The sequence below is a fragment of the Cervus canadensis genome, chromosome 16 (assembly GCF_019320065.1).
Source record: "Cervus canadensis isolate Bull #8, Minnesota chromosome 16, ASM1932006v1, whole genome shotgun sequence".
In the NCBI taxonomy this organism is placed as follows: domain Eukaryota; kingdom Metazoa; phylum Chordata; class Mammalia; order Artiodactyla; family Cervidae; genus Cervus; species Cervus canadensis.
The window spans coordinates 22,178,393-22,199,693 of NC_057401.1; the positions used below are offsets into that span (position 1 = coordinate 22,178,393).

Sequence of the window (21,301 nt, forward strand, 5' to 3'; positions counted from 1 at the left end):
TTCCAGGATGTCTGGCTCTAGGTGAGTGATCACACCATCGTGGTTTCTAGGTCATTAAGATCTTTTCTGTATAGTCCTGTGTATTCTTGCCATGTCTTCTTAATGTCTTCTGCTTCTGTTAGGTCCATACCATTTCTGTCCTTTATTGTGCCCATCTTTGCATAAAATGTCCCCTTGCTATCTCTAGTTCTCTTAAAGGTATCTCTAGTCTTTTCCATTTTATTGTTTTCCTCTATTTCTTTGCATTGGTCACTGAGGAAGGCTTTCTTCTCTCTCCTTGCTATTCTTTGGAACTCTGCATTCAAATGGGTATACCTTTCCTTTTCTCCTTTGCCTTTCACTTCTCTTCTTTACTCATCTTTTTGTAAGGCCTCCTCAGGCAACCATTTTGCCTTGTTGCACTTATTCTTCTTGGGGATGGTTTTGATCAGTGCTTCCTATACAATGTCATGAACCTTTGTCCATAGTTCTTCAGGCACTCTGTCTATCAGACCTAATCCCTTGAATCTATTTGTCACTTCCACTGTATAATAGTAAGGGATATGATTTAAGTCATACCTGAATGGTCTAATAGTTTTCCCCAATTTAAGTCTGAATTTGGCAATAAGGGGTTCATGATCTGAACTACAGTCAGCTCCTGGTTTTGTTTTTGCTGACTGCATGGAGCTTCTCCATCTTTGGCTGCAAAGAGTATAATCAGTTTGATTTCGCTATTGACCACCTGGTGATGTCCATGTGTAGAGTTATTTCTTGTGTTGTTGGAAGAGGGTGTTTGCTATGACCTGTGTGTTCTCTTGGCAGAACTCTGTTAGTGTTTGCCTTGCTTCATTTTATACTCCAAGGCCAAATTTGACTGTTATTCCAGGTTTTTCTTGACTTCCTACTTTTGCCTTCCAGTCCACTATGATGAAAAGGACATCTTTTTTTAGTGTTAGTTCTAAGAAGGTCTTTTAGGTCTTCATAGAACTGTTCAACATCAGCTTCTTCAGCATTAGTGGTTGAGGCATAGACTTGGATTACTGTAATGTTGAATGGTTTGCCTTGGAAATGAACCAAGATCATTCTGTCATTTTTGAGATTGCACCCAACTACTGCTTTTCAGACTCTTTTGTTGACTCTGAGGGCTATTCCGTTTCTTCTAATGGATTCTTGCCCACAGTAGTAGATATAATGGCCATCTGAATTAAATTCACCCATTCCAGTCCATTTTTGTTCACTGATTCCTAAAATGTTGATGTTCACTCTTGCCATCTCCTGTTTGAGCACTTCCAGTGTACCTTGATTGATGAACCGAAGATCCCAGTTTCCTATGTAATATTGTTCTTCACAGCATTGGACTTTCCTTCCATCACCAGTCGCATCCTCAGCTGGGCATTGTTTTTGCTTTGGTTCCGTCTCTTCATTCTTTCTGGAGTTATTTTTCCTCTCTTCTCCAGTAGCATATTGGGCCTGGGAGTTCATCTTTCACTGTCCCATCTTTTTGCCTTTTCATACTGTTCATGGGGTCCTCAAGGCAAGAATGCTTAAGTGGTTCGCCATTCCCTTCTCCAGTGGACCACTTTTTATCAGAACTACCCATCATGACCCATCTGTCTTGGGTGTCCCTACACGGCATGACTCATAGTTTCATTGAGTTAGACAAGGCTGTGGTCCAAGTGATCAGTTTGGTTAGTTTTCTGTAATTGTTAGCATACAAAGAATAGTCATAATCAAGAGACTCGACACTTGGTGGTGAAAGGCAATGATCTTGCAAGATGGGAAAAAGTGAGCCTGTGATTGAACTAGCTTACCACCTTGAGAGGGCTTCCCTGGTGGCGCAGTGGTAAATAATCTGCCTACCAATGCAGGAGATGCAAGAGATGAAGGTTTGAGATCCCCTGGAGAAGTAAATGGCATCCCACTCCAGTATTCTTTCCTGAAAAATTCCATGGACAGGGGAGCTTGTACTGTCTTGGGGTTGCAAAGAGTGGGACATAACTGAGTGACTGAGCGTGCACATGTGAACACACACACACTACATTGAGTTTACAAACCATGTCAGAGGTAGGAGAAATCTAGGTCTAGGCTAAGCCCAGTGGATACTTTTTGAGTTAAAGATGACAACTAGGGACCCCAAGATGGGTGGAGTTCATAGAATAGAATACTGGAGAGCTCTTGAAGTAAGAGGATTCTTAAATGCTTCAGCGCGCCCCTTCAACTATTGAGCCGAGTACTGACCAGTGGGTGCATATAAAGAAACTGCTGGAACTTCCCTGGCAGTCAGTAGTTAAGACTTTGCCTTCCAGTGCCAGGGGTGCATGTTCGATACCTGGTTGGGGAGCTTAAATCCCACATGCCTCCAAGCCAAAAGCCAAGACACAATACAGAAGCAATATTGTAACAAATTCATTAAAGTCTTTTTTAAAAAATGATAATGAAAGATATTTTAGATATACAGAAATTTTAAAAATTTATCACCAGTTGACCCATATTCTGAAAAGAATGTTAAAGGAGTCCTTCAAACAGAGGGGAAGTATCATATGGACATGTGGCTCTATACAAAGAAGTGAGACACTCTGGTCACTACATGCGTAAATACATAAAATTTTCCTATTGTTTAAGTCTCTCTTAAAATAATTGTTCAAACAAAATATGCATGGGGAGTTTATAACATATAAAAGTTACATTCCAAAATAGCACAAAGTCAAGAGAGGAGAAATGGGTATATACTCCATGTAAAGAGTTTACTTTACATGAGGTGATAACAGTATCACATGCAGGTAGATTGTGATACGTTAAAGATATATGAAAGTGAAAGTGTTAATCGCTCAGTCTGTCTCTGTGATCCCGTGAAACAATGTATATTATAAACCATGAAACAACCTGTAAAATAAAAAACAAAGAATTATAGATTATAAGTCAACCAAAGGTGACAAGTGACAAACAAAAACAAATGCTTAGTTAACAAAAATAAGGACAGGACTTCCTTGGCGGTCCAGTAGTTAAGACTCTGTGCTTCCACTGCAGCAAGTACAGGTTCCATCCCTGGTCAGGGAATTAAGATCCTGCATACTGCACCCTACAGCAAAAAAAAAAAAAAAGATAGGGACAGAAAAACAACAAAAAAAAAGGAGAACAAAAACCAGGAAACAAGTACATGCTGCTTAGAAAACCAAAGCAAAACAAACACCAGCAACAAAGAAGATAGTACTCTAAATATGAAGAGACAAACAGTCTAAACATAAAAGGATGGGGAAAGATACATATATCAATAGTGCCAAAAGAGCCTAAAATATTTACTGTGTGGTGCTGTAGGTAATAAGCTATGTCAAGAACTATCAGCTGCCACCAGAAGTTATGAATAGGCAAAGAAGAAATCTATCTAGAGTCTCAGAAGGACTTTTGATCTACAGAATTTTAAGAGGATAAGTTTGTTTTAAGTTTGTGGTACTTTGTTACAACAGCCCTAGGAAACTAATACTTTGTTTGTGTCCTCAAAATAGAGTGTAAGGATTTTGCATGTTTTGCTCCATTTTGTATTCCTAGTATCTAGAATCACACTCAGCATAGTAAACACTTAATATTTATTTGTTGAATGAATAAACTGAGTTCATTTTTGAAGCAGGTGGATAACATATATTGCTGTAATAATATATGTATAATTCGGGGCTTCCCTGGTGGCTCACTGGTACAAGAATCTTCCTGCTAATGCAGGAGATATGGTTTTGATCCTGGGTCAGGAAGATCCACTAGAGAAGGGAATGGCAACCCATTCCAGTATTCTTGCCTGGGAAATCCCATGGACAAAGGAGCCTGATGGGGTTGCAGAGTTGGACACAGTGTAGTGACTAAACATCTTCTGCTTCATTGACTACGCTAAAGCCTTTGACTGTGTGGATCACAACAAACTGGAAAACTCTTCAAGAGATGGGAATACCGGGCCCCCTTACCTGCCTCCTGTGAAATCTGTATGCAGGTTAAGAAGCAACAGTTAGAACCAGACATGGAACAACAAACAGTTTCCAAATTGTGAAGGGAGTACATCCAGGCTGTATATTATCACCCTGCTTATTTAACTTATATGCAGAGTACATCATGCAAAATTCTGGGCTGGATGAAGCACCAGCTGGAATCAAGATTGCTGGGAGAAATATCAATAACCTCAGATATGCAGATGACACCACCCCTTATGGCTGTATAGAGGCTCCCTCCCAGTGAAGAAGAACTAAAGAGCCTCTTGATGAAAGTGAAAGAAGCGAGTGAAAAAGTTGGCTTAAAGCTCAGCATCAAAAAACGAAGATCATGGCATCCAGTCCCATCATTTCATGGCAAATAGATGTGGAAACAATGGAAACAGTGACAGACATTTCTTGAGCTCCAAAATCACTACATATGGTGACCTCAGCCATGAAATTAAAAGATGCTTGCTCCTTGGAAGAAAAACTGTGACAAACCTAGACAGCATATTAAAAAGCAGAGACATTTCTTTACCAACAAAGGTCTAGTCATGGTTTTTCCAGTAGTCATGTATGGATGTGAGAGTTGGACCATAAAGAAAGCTGAGCACCGAAGGATTGATGGCTTTTGGACTGTGGTGTTGGAGGACTCTTGAGAGTCCTTTGGACAGCAAGGAGATCCAACCAGTCAAATCCTAAAGGAAATCAGTCCTAAATATTCATTGAAAGTACTGACGCTGAAGCTCCAATACTTTGGTCAGCTTATGTGAAGAACTGACTCACTGGAAAAGACCCTGATGCTGGGAAAGATTGAAGGGAAGAGGTGAAGGGGACGACAGACAATGAGATGATTGGATGGCATCACCAACTCAAAGGACATGAGTTTGAGTAAGCTCTGAGAGTTGGTGATGGACAGGGAAACCTGGCGTGCTACAGTCCGTGGGGTCACAAAGTGTCGGACGTGACTGAGCGACAATTAAACTGAACCATTCTGTCAATTTTAAAACAAGGTAAGCCCTCGAATAAAAAAAGCAAAAGAATTAGAAAAAAACATCTATTTCTGCTTTATTGATTAAGCCGAAGCCTTTAACTCTGTGGATCACAGTGAACTGTGGAAAATTCTTCAAGAGATGGGAATACAAGACCACCTTCCCTTCCTCCTGAGAAATCTGTATGCAGGTCAAGAAGCAACAGTTAGAACCATACATAGAACAGTGAACTGGTTCCAAATTATGAAGGGAGTACATCAAGGCAGTATATTATCACCCTGCTAAGTTAACTTGTATGTGGAATACATCATGCGAAATGCCGAACAGGGAAGCCTGGCTTGCTGCAGTCCACGGGATTGCAAAGAGGTAGACACGACTGAGCAGCGACTGAACTGAACTGAACTGAAACCCTCAAATGGGCTATATTACACATAATGTTTTTGATAGTAGTCTTGAGTCTCCATCTCTTAGGTTGGACTATGAAATCAAGTTTCTTAATAGATGTTCCTTTATCACATTTCAGTGACAGTCCTATAAAAATTAGGAAACATTACTTTCTAACAGTTAAAATGTGAAACCTGCCTTTGCCTATTTTCCTTTTACTGTGTTTCATGGCACTACTCCCATAAATCTAATTGCTTTGAAGTAATAAGTACTTTCATGGGACTTCTTGTTTCAGAGTTTTGTTATGAGACTATAGTGCATAAATAGAAAGATTGCCCTTTTTCAGAACTATACAGAAACCTCTCTACAGTGTGAACAAGGTACTTGCTAGGGTAGTGGGTCAGGATGACATGACCACATAGTACTTTGCATGCATACTCAGTTGCTGTGGTGTCAGACTCTTTGTGATCCTGTGTATTATAGCCCAGAGGCTTCTCTGTCCATGGCAAGAGAATTATCCAGGCAAGAATACTGGAGTGGGTTGCCATTTCTTCTTCCAGAGCATCTTCCCAACCCAGGGCTTGAACCCCACATCTCCCGCATTGGCAGGTGGATTCTTTACCACTGAGACATCTGAGAATCCCCTCGTAGTACTCTACCAATATGTATGTATTTTTCGTTCTGTTGCTTTGATAAACAGTTGAATGACATGGTAGATTTTTCTATTCTAGGACTATTCAAAGTTGGAAAGTAAAGGAGTAAAGCAGGTAGAAAAAAAGGGATCCTGCAACTTAGTTCATTTTTATAGCTTCACCTGAGACAGTTTAAAGAATTCACTATGAAATTGCTTTGTTATAGATTGACTATTACCTGGTTAGGGAATATAAAAGTGAAGTTAGCATTAGTATTTCATAAAATAATACTGTTTCATACATAGTACTCTGAAGTCCTCATCAAGAAGTTAGTAGTTTTATCTGGGAGATAAAACACATTAAGTAAGTGTTTTTTAATTTAAATTTTATTTACTTTCTAGTACTGAAGCCACATGGTACAAAGTCGGAAAGATACAGAGTGTACTGTATAGAGGCTCCCTCCCAGTCTAGTGTCTCAGACAGCCCGTGGCAGCTAGTATTTGAATTTTTATCCTTGCTGAGATATTTTATGTACATATTTAAATTAGTATGTGTTTTGTCTTTTTTGCTGTGTCTTTGCCCATGAATAATAAATACACTGTTTATACTTTAGCAATGTATTTTAGATACACTTCTATATCTGTACATGTTTTATGACTACAGTATGCTATATTTGTATATGCCATAGTTTACCTAGTCCCTTATTCACAAACATTTAGATTGCTGCAGGCTTTTACTATTAAATTGAATGCTATAGTGAATAACTTTAACTTTGTACATGTGTTGTTTTGCTTATATCCATAGCATACTGTAGTAGAAGTAGAATAATTAGATTCAAACATGTGTACTTTAATTTTGATAGAGCAACACTGGCCATACACCTTGTATAGGTAGGGTTTTTGTTTTTAACTGAGGTCTAATGTACAAACAATGAAATTCACAGTTTTAGGTGTAGAATTTGAGGGGAAGGTTATGCTAGTTTACACTGTAACTATCAGTTTATGAGAATGCTTTTATGTCATATTTCACAACACTTACTTAATTTTTAGTTTTTAATTTTTTTGCCAGCACTCAAGGTGAGAATATTGCAGTACTTTTGTTTGTTTACTATTTTTACTAAATACAACTTACATACAATGAAGTCCACAAATCATAGTATAGAGCTCATGGTTCACTATCCCAGAGTGTTTTCTCTGCCCTTACACTACCCTCCCTACAAAAGATAACCACTATTGTGACCTATCCCCATAGATTTAAGTTAGCTTATTTTTGAACTTAATATAAAGGAAATCATATAGACCATACTTTTATTGCATTTGGATTCTTCTCTATTATATGTGAAATTTAGTTATGTTGCTGTGAGTACCTTTATTTTATCCTTTTTCATTGCTGTGATTTAGTTACTTGAATATACCACAATTTATTCTACTGCTTGTGGATTTTTGGTTTGGTTGCTTCTACTTTTCCACTTTTATGAATATGATTTCTGTGAAAATTCTTCTACATTTCTTGAAGAAATTTAGCACTCATTTCTTTTGCCTGGACGTGTTATCTGGATAGGTTTTATTTGTTTTTAATTGAGGTCAATTTATAAACAATAAAATTGACGAACTTTTCCTGTACAGTTATTTAGAAAGCAATTTCCCCTGGGTCTCTTGCATTTCTACATGTCTTACGAGCAATAGCCCTAACTGCCTTTCCTTCCAGACTATCTTTTCAAGGATATTGAAAGATAGAAATGGTATCTCTTCATAAAGCAAAGAGCAGGTTTCTGACAGCCGTGGAAAGCAGATACCGTGTTTCCCTCCAGAGTAGAGGGCAGGTGTACTTGTGTGTGTGTGTGTTAGTCGCTCGGCCACGTCTGACTCTTGGCGACCCCGTGGACCGTAGCCGGCCAGGCTTCTCCATGCCTGGGATTTTCCAGGCGAGAATACTGGGGTGGGTTGCCATCTCCTTCTCCAGCAGGGGTGCTTCCTGCCATTTTAAAAGACAGGCTTCCATAGGCTTAGTCTTCCTCTCCTGGAACACAACCCTCTGCAGGTACAGGTGTTCCATGACTCCTTTCACAGTGTTCTGTGAATTGGGGTTTGGGCACCTGGCACAGGAAAATGCTGTTAATTCTAACTGGTGTTCCTGGTATGAGTAATAAAATCATATGTATCTGACTCAAGAGTCTCGTGTCTTCTGCCAGTATCCATGAAACTAACAGGTTAACTTGTTAACTTGTAAGTAGGATTAAATCTCAGAGCCTTCATAATTCTTGACACAATGTGGTAAATTTTGACAAATGTGTAGAATCTTATTACCACCCTAGTCAATTCATAGCACATTTCTGTCCCAAAAAGCTCCTTTGTGCCCCTTTGTATCTATTCCCCTTTCCCTAGTTTTGCCATTTACTGAATTTCTCATACATAGAATTTTATATTGTATCAGCTCAGTTCACTTGCTTAGTCATGTCCGACTCTTTGCGACCCCATGGACTGCAGCATGCCAGGCCTCCCTGTCCATCACCAACTCCCAGAGTTTACTCAAACTCGTGTCCATTGAGTCAGTGATGCCATCCAACCATCTCATTCTGTGTCATCCCCTTCTCCTCCTGCCTTCAATCTTTCTCAGCCTCAGGGTCTTTTCAAATGAGTCAGTTCTTTGCATCAGGTGGCCAAAGATTTGGAGTTTCAGCTTCAGCATCAGTCCTTCTAATGAATATTCAGTACTTATTTCCTTTAGGATGTACTGGTTGCAGTCCAAGGGACTCTGAAGACTCTTCTTCAACACCACAGTTCAAAAGCATTACTTCTTTGGCACTTAGTTTTCTTTATAGTCCAACTCACATATCCATACATGACTACTGGAAAAACCATAGCCTTGACTAGATGGACCTTTGTTGGCAAAGTAACGTCTCTGCTTTTTAATATGCCGTCTAGGTTTGTCATAGCTTTTCTTCCAAGGAGCAAGTGTCTTTTAACTTCATGGCTGCAATCACCATCTGCAGTTATTTTGGAGCCCCAAAAGATAAAGTCTGTCACTGTTTCCACTGTTTCCCCATCTATTTGCCATGAAGTGATGGGACTGGATGCCATGATCTTAGTTTTATGAATGTTGAGCTTTAAGCCAACTTTTTCACTCTCCTCTTTTCAGTTTCATCAAGAGGCTCTTTAGTTCTTCGCTTTCTACCATAAGGGTGGTGTCATCTGCATATCTGAGGTTATTGATATTTTTCCCGGCAATCTTGATTCCAGCTTGTACTTTATCTAGCCCAGTGTTTCTCATGATGAACTCTGCATATAAGTTAAATAAGCAGGATGACAATATACAGCCTTGACATACTCCTTTCCCTATTTGGAATATAGCCTGTTTTTTATGGCTTCTTTCATTCAACATAGTGCTTTTGAGATTTGTTCATGCTGTTGCCTATATCACTAGTTTGTCCCCTTTTATTGCTGAGTAGTATTCTATTGTCAGAGAAGGCAATGGCAGCCCACTCCAGTACTCTTGCCTGGAAAATCCCATGGGCAGAGGAGCCTGGTAGGCTGCAGTCCATGGAGTCGCAAAGAGTCAGACACGACTGAGCAACTTCACTTTCACTTTTCACTTTCATGCATTAGAGAAGGAAATGGCAGCCTGGAGAATCCCAGGGACGGCGGAGCCTGGTGGGCTGCCCTCTGTGGGGTCGCACAGAGTCGGACACACGACTGAAGTGACTTAGCAGCAGCAGCAGCAGTATTCTATTGTATGGATATACTACTGTTTGGATATTTGTTTATCCTTTCACCAGTTGATTCACATTTGGATTGTTTCTAGTTTGGGACTATTATAAACAAAACTGCTGTAGGTTTGGATATAAGTCTTCATGTGGACATTTATTTTTCTTTCTCTTGGATACATTATTAGGAGTGGAAATGCTAAGTCTTATGATGTGCTTTTAATTCGTAAAGAACTGCCAAATTGTTTTCCAAAGTGTTTGTATCATCTTACATTCCTATCTGACTTGATTTAATTTATATCTCATTATGAGTGAGGTTGAAAGTATCTTTTCATATGTTTGAGTTACTTGTATTTCCTTCTCTATAAATTGCCTGTTTGGCTCATCTTACATGTTTTCTTCTAAACAGGGAAGGTGAGGTGTTGGAATTTTTGTAATGATTTGTAGGCATTCTTCATATGTTGGGATAATTTTGGTTAGGCTATGAATTACAAGCTTCTTTTTTCCCATTTGGCTATTATCTTTTGAACTTGCCAATGGTGAGGTTTTGCCATGTAGAAATTTGTCTCTCTGAACTCTTCAGTCTCAGAGAGTATTTACTAGCAGTGCAAGACTTCATAATATAGAAACAGGTTTGCTCTTTTAATTGACCTTAAAGTATAAATTGGGCTTCCCTGGTGGCTCAGTCAGTCAAGAATATGCCTGCAATGCAGGAGACCTGGATTTAATCCCTGGGTCCAGAAGATCCCCTGGAGAAGGAAATGGCAACTCACTCCAGTATTCTTGCCTGGGAAATCTCATGGACACAGGAGTCTGGTGGGCTCCAGTCCATGGGGTGCCAAGAGTTGGACATGACTTAGTGACTAAAACCACCAAAGTATAAAGTATGTTTCCCAGTAGTATTTTATGTAGCCATAACGTTAGGGGGAATAAAGAAAAATATTCTAAAGAGTTAAGTTTGTTTTCTGCATTCTTACAAGAATTTTACCACCGTTTAGAAAAACAACTATACAATGGAAACAAAAGAGCTTTAGAACTTGTGTCTTTATTATGCACAGTAAGAGTAAAATATTGAAAATAATATTGCATGTGTCTTTTACAGAAATATCTATGCAAGATGTTCACATTGCAAACTTGGATAGTGCAAGCCTTGTTTATTTTCCTCATCACTGAATCTATAGGTAAGGTTCATGAGATATCCTACCTCCCAATCCCACAAATTAGGTTTGTGTATTGCTGAATAATTATATAATTATGCTTACATATTTATTCTTTAGGATCATTATTGAAAGAACAATGTTGTCTTAAAAATGGGCTCAAGTTAAAATGCTCTTGACAAATTATAATTTGTATCATTTGAGTTGAAGCAGTCTATAATCCTAAATCTTGTTCAGCTGTACTAATAGTTAAGTTTAATGTTGAGAAGGAAAAAAGGGGATTTTGTTTATTTTTTTAAATAAAGAAACAGGATCAGGTTTGTTAACTTTTAGCACTTCACTCCTTAATAGCCAAAGATGTCACTGAGCAGCAGTGAGATTGTGATATCAGAAGAAAGATCACCTAGAGCAGTACTGCCTCAACTGGTCCACAGCCTGAGAACTGGTTGTTATTGGTCCATAATGAGATGGATACAGAAATTAAGAATAAATGTTTAGAAACTCTTTTAACAATTTGACATAGCCATGATATCCAAGCATGTGATCAGTGGATTTGCCTCATCAAACGTAATGTAAAACAAAAGTGTATGTCTGTGTAAAGGATTGGGTGAAGAAAACCTAAACTGCTCCTTCACCCCAGATAATTTGAGAAGCATTGCTCTAAGTCAAACCCTCTCCAAATTCAAGAATGCAGCCTCTTTTTAAACACTGAAAATGATACAAACCTTACGCTGAAATTTTTTCTCATTTAAAAGTCTTTCCTTAGTCTTAAACCCAAATTTTCTTCCTTGTAACCTTTTCTCATTAATCTTAAAAATCCTTCTATTGTAGTTCCACTTTCCTTTGCCACTGCTCAAGTCTTCAAGTATTGAAGGACTGCTTTCTAACACCTCTCTTGCCCAAATTAAATTTACCTAGTTATCCTAATTATTCTTTGTAGGACTTGGCTTCCAGTCTGTATGCACTGATTACCCTCCTGACTCTTCTCTTGATTTTCCATATCATATTTAACATATAATGCCATCCCACTTAATTCTAGTTAGCAACAATGAAACTTTAGCCATTCACTTAATCTGTGTCTCAGTTTCATGATCTGTAAGATGGGGATAGTAATGTCTCTAACTTCTAGGGTTATTGTGAGACTTAAATGAGTTAATACACAGAAGGCATTTGGGTAGTACCTGGCGCATAGTATGCTTTATAAAAAGAAATGTAATAGTATATTTATTATTTATTATTAAGATTTGAATAAAATGCACTTAAGGAAAAAATATATCAGAACTTGACATATTCTGAGTATAGTGATTTTATTATTTACTTTTGAAGGATCATCTTTATTAAAGCAACATAATTTTTTGCCAGTTAAGATACACTGTAGTTTTATGTTAAGCTATCTACCAGTCATTGAAAATTCTCAGATTGTTTTCATGTCAGTTACTTTTAAGCCATTTCCCCTTCACTCTATATTTATTTATCAAACTAAACAGAAGATGATTTTGCCAAATTTATTAGCCTATCAGTCTAGTCCTTCAGCACAATTTTGAATCCTGACATTATCCAAATTGTTAGCAATCCATTATAATCTTTTGCTGATTTGATAAGTGTGTGTGTCTATTTTCCCCCTAAGTTGTTGATAAAAAGATTGAAAATGACAGAACTACATTATCTGTTGCTGCCAGACAGATTACTCTAAAGCTTCATGCCTTAAAATGGCATTACTTATTATTTTTCATGGTTTATGTGTGACAGGCTGTCAGACACACAGTTTCTCCTTTTCTCTGTGATATCTGGGTCCTCAGCTAGAATATTCAGAGATGAGGACCTGGAGTCATCTGAAGTCTCATTCACTTATTATGTCTGGTGTTGATGCTGGCTGTAGATTGAGGGCTTTTGGGCTCTTGGCTAGAACACGACATGTGGTCTCTCCTTGCGGCCTTGGCTTCCTTACATGTGGCTGGATTCCATGGCAAATGTCGCAAGAGAAAAAGAGAGCTAGTCAGAAGTTGTATTTTTTGATCATCTAGCCTTAGAAGTCATTTAGCACACTCTGTTGGCTAGGGCAGGCATAAGCACTCTTAAAGATCTGAGAGCAAAAGGGAAACATAGACCCTCATTTCTTTGGAGGAGTATTTGTCACTTTGTAAGATGAGCATGTTGAATGGGATACATTTATAAGTATGACCTTCTTTGGAAAGTACAGTCTGCCCCAAGGTTTGCGGGGAGGCACTTCAGCATACTACTGTAGCCCCCCTCTCATTGACTTTTTTTAGTCAGTGATTTTTTTATATGTAGGTAATCAATCAAGTGAAAATCTATTAGTTTGAAGTTATGAAATACCTGTTTTTATAGATCAAGAGTAGTCAAAAATCAGCCTAGTAGCCCTGTAAACACGGGTTTCATTTGGCACAGGATGGTTTCAGTGAGCCTGTGTTTCATTTCAAAAACTGGAACATTTGCCTGTTTCTAGTATTTCTTATTCTGTGTGATTAAAAATTGTTATTTAGTCTCTGGCTATATCTCATGTTCTTTAGTACTCTGAAGTATATTCCTAGGTTAAGGTTCCCTCTTCATTATTAAAGAGAAAGTCAAACAGGAATGATTTTACCAAGGAACAAAGTAAGATTGGAGGAGTTTTAAGGACTTGCTCATTATCACAAGGTAACTTACTAGCATGTCACAAGATGGAAATTGAAAGGAGTTTGTGCACTAGGACTTGCCATTGACATGAATCAATAATGGCAAGGTCATGTAAATAGGCCACATCATGAGTTTTGAAACAAACATTTTGACTCTGGGCCTTATGAGCTTAATGACAGATATGGAATAAGAAGTTAATTGTTTAGTTTTTAAAAGTAGTTTTTTCCTTTGTGCAGTCTAGCCTGGGACCAAGTTGAGAATTGGAAAAATCTGCCAGATATTTGAGGTTGACTCCATAAAAGTATCTTAGTGTTCTTTATAAAATAAAGGATTGAAGTAAATTCTCTCCACGGTTTTTGTCAGTTTTTTTATTCTCTGATTCTGTACGTCTTTTACCTTAACTGCTAGAACCAGTCACCTCTGAGAGACCTTTCCAGATTCTGTCAGTGTGACTAGATTACTTGTCTCTGGATAGTAGTAGTAATGATGATTTGTTGTTGTTTAGTCTCTAAGTCATATCCGACTCTTCTGCAATGCCAGGGACGGTAGCCCACCAGGCTCTGCTGTCCATGGGATTTCCTGGGCAAGAATACTAGAGTGGGTTGCCATTTCCTTCTCCAGAGGATCTTCCCAACCCAGGGAGCAAACCTGCATCTCCTGCATTGGGAGGTGGATTCTTTACCACTAAGACACCAGGGAAGCCAAGTAATGGTGATAGGCTACCATTTATTGGAGGCCTTGTGAAGACCAGGCATTGTAGTAGGTTCTTTACATAACTAATATCTGATCTCAAGAAACTTTCAAGATAGCCATGATTAACTTCATTTTCCAAGTGAATAAATTGAAGCTGTTAGAACTTCAAATTCCATTGGCAAATGGGATTCACTCAAGAAAGCTGCCTTAAGTTTCTAGACAGTGAGGATAGAGAAGGAGGATGGAATCATGTCAAATATTGAGCATTTTATCTTGATGGTAATAGGTAGTCATTAAATAATTTAAAATAGGGAAATGGCATAATCATTTTTGAACAGTAACTTTGGGAGCTGTATGTTTAAGATAAACGAGAAGGAGGTCATATTGTGATATAATATGATAGCCTGAGGGCCAGCAGCCAAAATAGGGTTGATGAGAAGAGGTTGCTTTACATACTAAGAATGTGGAAACAAAAAGAGCCAGGGAGTGTGGGAGGAGGCTAATTAGAGAGGGAGGACTACAAAGTTATCTGGCCTAGGTGACTAGATGAGAGTGGTGTTGTTCGCAGCAATAGAGAAATAATAAGAAGAAAGAATAAGTTTGGAGGGGACTGTGATACATAGCCTATGCCCCGACCAGGAAGGCTGAAGAAGCTGAAGTTGAACAGTTCTATGAAGACCTACAAGACCTTCTAGAACTAACACCCAAAAAAGATGTCCTTTTCATCATAGGGGACTGGAATGCAAAAGCAGGAAGTCAAGAAATATCTGAAGTAACAGGCAGATTTGGCCTTGCAGTACGGAATGAAGGAGGGCAAAGGCTAACAGAGTTTTGCCGAGAGAACGCCCTGGTCATAGCAAATACCCTCTTCCAACAACACAAGAGAAGACTCTACATATAAACATCACCAGATGGTCAATAGCGAAATCAGATTGATTATATCCTTTGCAGCCAAAGATGGAGAAGTTCTATACCGTCAGCAAAAACAAGACCTGGAGCTACTATGGCTCAGATCATGAGCTCCTTATTGTCAAATTCAGACTTAAATTGAAGAAAGTATGGAACACCACTAGACCCTTCAGGTATGACCTAAATTAAATCCCTTACGATTATACAGTGGAAGTGACAAATAGATTCAGGGGATTAGATCTGACAGACAGAGTACCTGAAGAACTATGAATGGAGGTTCATGACATTGTACAGGAGGCATTAATCAAGACCATCCCCAAGAAAAAGAAATGCAAAAAGGCAAAATGGTTGTCTGAAGAGGCCTTACAAACAGCTATGAAAAGAAGAGAAGTGAAAGGCAAAGGAGAAAAGGAAAGATATACCCATTTGAATGCATAGTTCCAAAGAATAGCAAGGAGAGATAAGAAGGCCTTCCTCAGCGATCAATGCAAAGAAATAGAGGAAAACAATAGAATGAAAAAAAAACTAGCGATTTCTTCTAGAAAATTAGAGATATTAAGGGGGCTTTTCATGCAAAGATGGGCACAATAAAGGACAGAAATGGTAGGGACCTAACAGAAGCAGAAGATATTAAGAATAGGTGGCAGGGACACACAGAAGAACTATACAAAAAAGATCTTCACAACCCAGATAATCATGATGATATGATCACTCACCTAAAGCCAGACATCCTGAAATGTGAAGTCAAGTGGGCCTTAGGACGCATCACTATGAACAAAGCTAGTGGATGTGATGGAATTCCAGTTGAGCTATTTCAAATCCTAAAAGATGATGCTGTAAAAGTGTTGCACTCTGTATGCCAGCAAATTTGGAAAACTCAGCAGTGGCCACAGGACTGGAAAAGGTCCGTTTTCATTCCAATCCCAAAGAAAGGCAATGCCGGAGAATGCTCAAACTACGGCACAATTGGACTCATCTCACATGCTAGCAAAGTAATGCTCAAAATTCTCCAAGCCAGGCTTCACCAGTATGTGACCTGAGAACTTCCAGATGTTCAAGCTGGTTTTAGAAAAGGCAGAGGAACCAGAGATCAGATTGCCAACATCCAATGGATCATCGAAAAAGCAAGAGAGTTTCAGAACATCTATTTCTGCTTTATTGACTATGCCAAAGCCTTTGACTGTGTGAATCACAACAAACTGTGGAAAATTCTTCAAGAAATGGGTATACCAAACCACCTGACCTGCCTCCTGACCAATCTGTATGCAGGTCAAGAAGCAACAGTTAGAACTGGACATGGACACAGACTGGTTCCAAATTGGGAAAGGAGTATGTCAAGGCTGTATATTGTCACCCTGCTTATTTAATTTATATGCAGAGTACATCATGAGAAATGCTGGACTGGAGGAAGCACAAGCTGAAATCAAGATTGCTGGGAGAAAGATCAATAACCTCAGATATGCAGATGACACCACCTTTACTGCAGAAAGTGAAGAGGAACTAAAGAGCCTCTTGATGAAACTGAAAGAGGAGAGTGAAAAAGTTGGCTTAAAGCTCAACATTCAGAAAACTATAATCATGGCATCCGGTCCCATCACTTCAGGGCAAATAGATGGGGAAACAGTGGAAACAGTGACAGACTTTATTTTGGGGGCCTCCAGAATCACTGCAGATGGTGATTGCAGCCATGAAATTAAAAGACACTTGCTCCTTGGAAGAAAAGCTATGACCAACCTAGACAGCTTATTAATAAGCAGAGACATTACTTTGCCAACAAAGATCCATCTAGTCAAAGCTATGGTTTTTCCAGTGGTCGTGCATGGATGTGAGAGTTGGACTATAAAGAAAACTGAGTGCCAAAGAATTGATGCTTTTGAACTGTGGTGTTGGAAAAGACCCTTGAGAGTCCCATGGACTACAAGGATATCCAACCAGTTCATCCAAAAGGAAATCAGTCCTGAATATTCATTGGAAGGAATGATGCTGAAGCTGAAACTCCAGTACTTTGGCCACCTGATGCGAAGAACTGACTCATTTGGAAAGACCCTGATGCTGAGAAAGATTGAAGATGAGAGGAGAAGGGACAACAGAGGATGAGATGGTTGGGTGGCATCACCGACTTGATGGATATGAGTTTGAGTAAACTCCGGGAGTTGGTGATGGAAGCCTGGTATGGTGCAGTCCGTGGGGTTACAAAGAGTCGGACACGACTGAGTGACTAAACTGAACTATGATACATAGAATTTTAGGCATGTTCATTTTAAAGTACTTATGAAGTATCTCAGGTGGATGTCTTATAAGCCACTGAAAACGGGAAGTTAGAGTCAGAAAGAGGGTTTTAGATGTCGTCAACATGGAGTAGGTCATAGGTAAATCGTGTAGTTGCATTTTATTTTTTTATATAATTTGGTTCTTTGTTTTTTAATATGAGATTGTATCCCATATACTTATTGTTAAAACCAATGTATTTGGTCATCTTATTTTACTCATCCTGTTTTTTACTACACCCTTGCTCTTTTTTGTCTGATTTTGACATACGAACAACGTATACTGTCTTTGCATGCCCCCATCTGCACCCTCAACGGCATTCAGGACTGGCGAGAGCAGAGACCACTGCCTGTGTTCTGGTGGGTCTATATAGACACTGGGTGTGAGTTGAGAAACACAATTGGTGGCGGAGCAAATATGAATCACCCTGCAGGCAAACTGTTTCCTAAAGCAAAGTAGATTGTTATAAAAACGGCTGAAATTTGCATAGGTTTTTTTTTTTTTTTTCTCTGTAAAATCCAGCTTCATCTGCCACGTAATTGGTATAATTCTTTTCAAATTTAGACATTAAATTCTGGTGATACTAACTTTCACTGTGTTTCTTCTTTTTCTGTGTCTTTAGAGATATTTTAGTGATGATAGAGGAACTGTACTAATATAGAATGTCATTTCGTACCAGGAAATTTCAGTTTATTCTTACATTTTCTGTTATTATTCCTTTCCAGGTGAACTTATAGTTCCATGTGCTCATATCCACCCTGAATCTTCAGTTGTACAAATTGGTTCGAATTTCACGGCAGTTTGTGTGCTAAAGGAAAAATGTATGGATGATTATCATGTGAATGCTGATGACATTTTCTGGAAAATAAACCGTGCTACTGTTTCTCGTGATCAATATACTGTCATAAACAGAACATCATCTAGTGTCACATTTTTAAATATACCTTTAATAAATGTTCTGCTCACTTGCAATATTCGTATGTTTGGACAGATTAATCGGAGTGTTTATGGAATCAGAATCATTTCAGGCTGTAAGTTTTGTTTTACCTTTTTTATTTCAGACTTTGTCATGACTGTTGAATTGCATCTTTAATGTCCATTGTCTTTTGGTCTTTTTGAAATGCAGTAACTGTCAGCTCAGTGAGTTTTGGATTTTTTTTAACGTTTTAAAAAAAAATAAGCTTAGAAGTAGAACTGCACTTGCATTACAAATGTATAAAAGCCTAAAGAGTAACACAAGTTTTATATTTTTCCTGAAAGTCAAGCATCTGTCAACTTTCTAGAAAAATATTTTGACATGAGACACCCACCAAAAATGTTGAGTTGAAATCTGTGACTGTGTTCATAGTAACTTTCAATATCCCTTAGTTGTGGAAAAAATTCAGTGTAAAGCCGCTATCTGAAGAAGGTGAATCAGTACTGGAGAACCCTTTTATATTGAAGTAGACAAATAAATTTATTGTGATCCAAGAATGGATCACCAAATTTGTGGATTATCTAACACCATAATTTTAGCATTTGCTTTCTCTCCAGCAGAGTTTGGGAAGGGAGAGATATAAATGAATCATTTTTGCTTCTAATTACTTGCCTCTTACTAATGTTCAAGTATTAGTTTCTAAAATACACTTGAGAAGTCAGTTGTTGACAATGCTTTCCAGCTATAAATGAAAGTTGACTTTGTCTAGAAAGTTAATTAGAAACATACCTATTAATGACAGGTATGATAGAAAATGTATGTTACTATCTAAAATGTTTGAATTTACATAGAAAAGAAATGAATTTTTTTAGTCACCAGTATTTCGTTATGTCTTTTCTTGGTTTTGTTTTTTTCTGTCTGATTTTGGTTATCTTAAATGTCTGGAGGAGTATATAAATTGCATGCTTTTTGTGAATATGAAGCTTTTTGAAAATTGCTAATTTTTCCCTTTTAGTGCCTCCTGAAAAACCTGAAAATTTGAGTTGCATTGTGAATGAAGGAAAGAGAATGATGTGTCAGTGGGATCTTGGAAGGGAAACACACCTGGAAACAAACTACACTTTAAAATCTGAATGGCAAGTTATTTTAAATTTGTTGTACATTGAATTTATTAAGTTTGCCTTTGTGGTAGAATTTTTATCTTGTGAGGTAGTATTATTAAATGCAAATTTTAAATGTTTTTTTATTTTAGAACACCTGAAACATGAAAGTAGAAAGAATAGTGTAAGAAATCCTCACACTCATCACCGAGCATCAATAATTATCAGCTCATTACTAGTCTTACTTTATATAATCCCCACACTCAGATTATTTTAAAGAAATAGACATCATATCATCTCATCCATAAATATTTTAGTACTTTTATGGAAAAGATAAGGACACTTTAAAAAAAATCCAAATATAATTGAAAATACTCTCATATTGTTACATTTTTAATTAGTGTTCAAATTTTCCCAGTTGTCTCATGAATGTATGTATATATTTTGACACTTGTCAAATCAAGATTTAAGTAATCACCATATATTGCTTTTTCATATATCTTGTCTCTCCTAACCATAGGTTCTCCCTTCTTTCTTTGCAGTTCAGCTGTTAAAATAATGGTTATACATTATTTAACACATTCCTTTGTCTGTCCCTTTATTTACTAAAACTTGCCATTAGATCTAGACAGTTAATCAGTTTTTTTTCCCCAAAAAAATAATTCATAGAGGAGTTATATATATTTTCATTAGGAACGACCATATAATGTTTGTTTGTTTTTCTTTTTCTTATATTAAAATTTGAGCAATGGTTTCAGGTATTACAGAATTTCTGTTTGGTTTTTTTTTCAAATATAAAGAAAAGTTGAAAGAATTTTACAGTGAACATTTATACATGCTTGTTACCTAGATTCTACAGTTGACATTTTACTGTACTTGTCTCCATCTACCAACCCATCTCTTTTTAATGAATTTCAGAATGAGTTAGAGACATCCATATACTTCCACCTTAATCACTTGAGCATTTACATCATTAATTAGATTAATGAATCCCTAGCATCTTCCAACGGAGAAGGCAATGGCAACCCACTCCAGTACTCTTGCCTGGAGAATCCCATGGACAGAGGAGCCTGGTAGGCTGCAGTCCATGGGGTCGCTAAGAGTCAGACATGACTGTGCGACTTCACTTTCACTTTTCACTTTCATGCATTGGAGAAGGAAATGGCAACCCACTCCAGTATTCTTGCCTGGAGAATCCCAGGGACAGAGGAGCCTCTTGGGCTGCCATCTATGGGGTCGCACAGAGTCAGACACGACTGACATGACTTAGCAGCAGCAGCAGCAGCATCTTCCAAAGGTAGATACAAGGGATTTTTCTCCTCATTATGAATTCATATTTAAACATTGGATGTCTTGTTATTTATTTATCTGGCTGCGCCAGGTCTTAGTTGTAGCATGCAGGATCTTTGATCTTCATTACATCATTCAGTTTTTTTAGTTGCAACATGCAAACTCTTAAGTTGTGGCATGTGGGATTTAGTTCCCAGATCAGGGGTGGAACCCAGACCACCTGCATTGGGAGCACAGAGTCTTAGCTACTGGACCATTGGGAATTCCTGATTTGATGTGTTTTAGTCCATTACAGTTATTCTTCTTAATACTTAAATTGTCCCATCTTTGGTTAGTGGGAACTTTTCAGTTTTATCCTTTTGACACAACTTCATTAGTTCTTTGATAGCTTCCTGATTTCTAAAGTGACATGATGTTCCAGGTTCATCTTAATATGTTTTCTGCTCCAGACCTAGAATCAACCAATTCCCAAGTAATCATGGTTCCACTTAGTGTGGAATACAATTTAGAGACTGTAGTCTGGGTGTTGGGGAGCTTATTGCTACTGGGTTGTTGTTTTTAGGCTTTTTTAGTGAAAAGAACTAAAAATGTTTTTAAGATAAAATACATCATGAACTCGTACTGGTATTTCCAATTTAAAATCCAGACTATAGGTTTTTAGTTAATTCACCTATCTAACATCTATATC

The 21,301-nt window shown here is 38.0% G+C and overlaps 1 protein-coding gene across 3 annotated transcripts in view; it reads left to right on the top strand.

Annotated features, from left to right (window-relative positions):
- The window catches only part of IL6ST (interleukin 6 cytokine family signal transducer), a 60,768-nt gene that overhangs the window by 8,875 nt on the left and 30,592 nt on the right, over window positions 1-21,301 (top strand). For 2 of the 3 annotated variants that reach the window (XM_043488526.1, XM_043488528.1), the window contains 3 exons: window positions 10,746-10,824; window positions 18,033-18,338; window positions 19,239-19,359. In XM_043488526.1, coding sequence (XP_043344461.1) covers window positions 10,761-10,824; window positions 18,033-18,338; window positions 19,239-19,359 — 491 coding nt within the window. In that variant the 5' untranslated portion in view covers window positions 10,746-10,760. The remainder of the gene's footprint in view (window positions 1-10,745; window positions 10,825-18,032; window positions 18,339-19,238; window positions 19,360-21,301) is intronic. The other variant, XM_043488529.1, reaches the window with a different exon arrangement.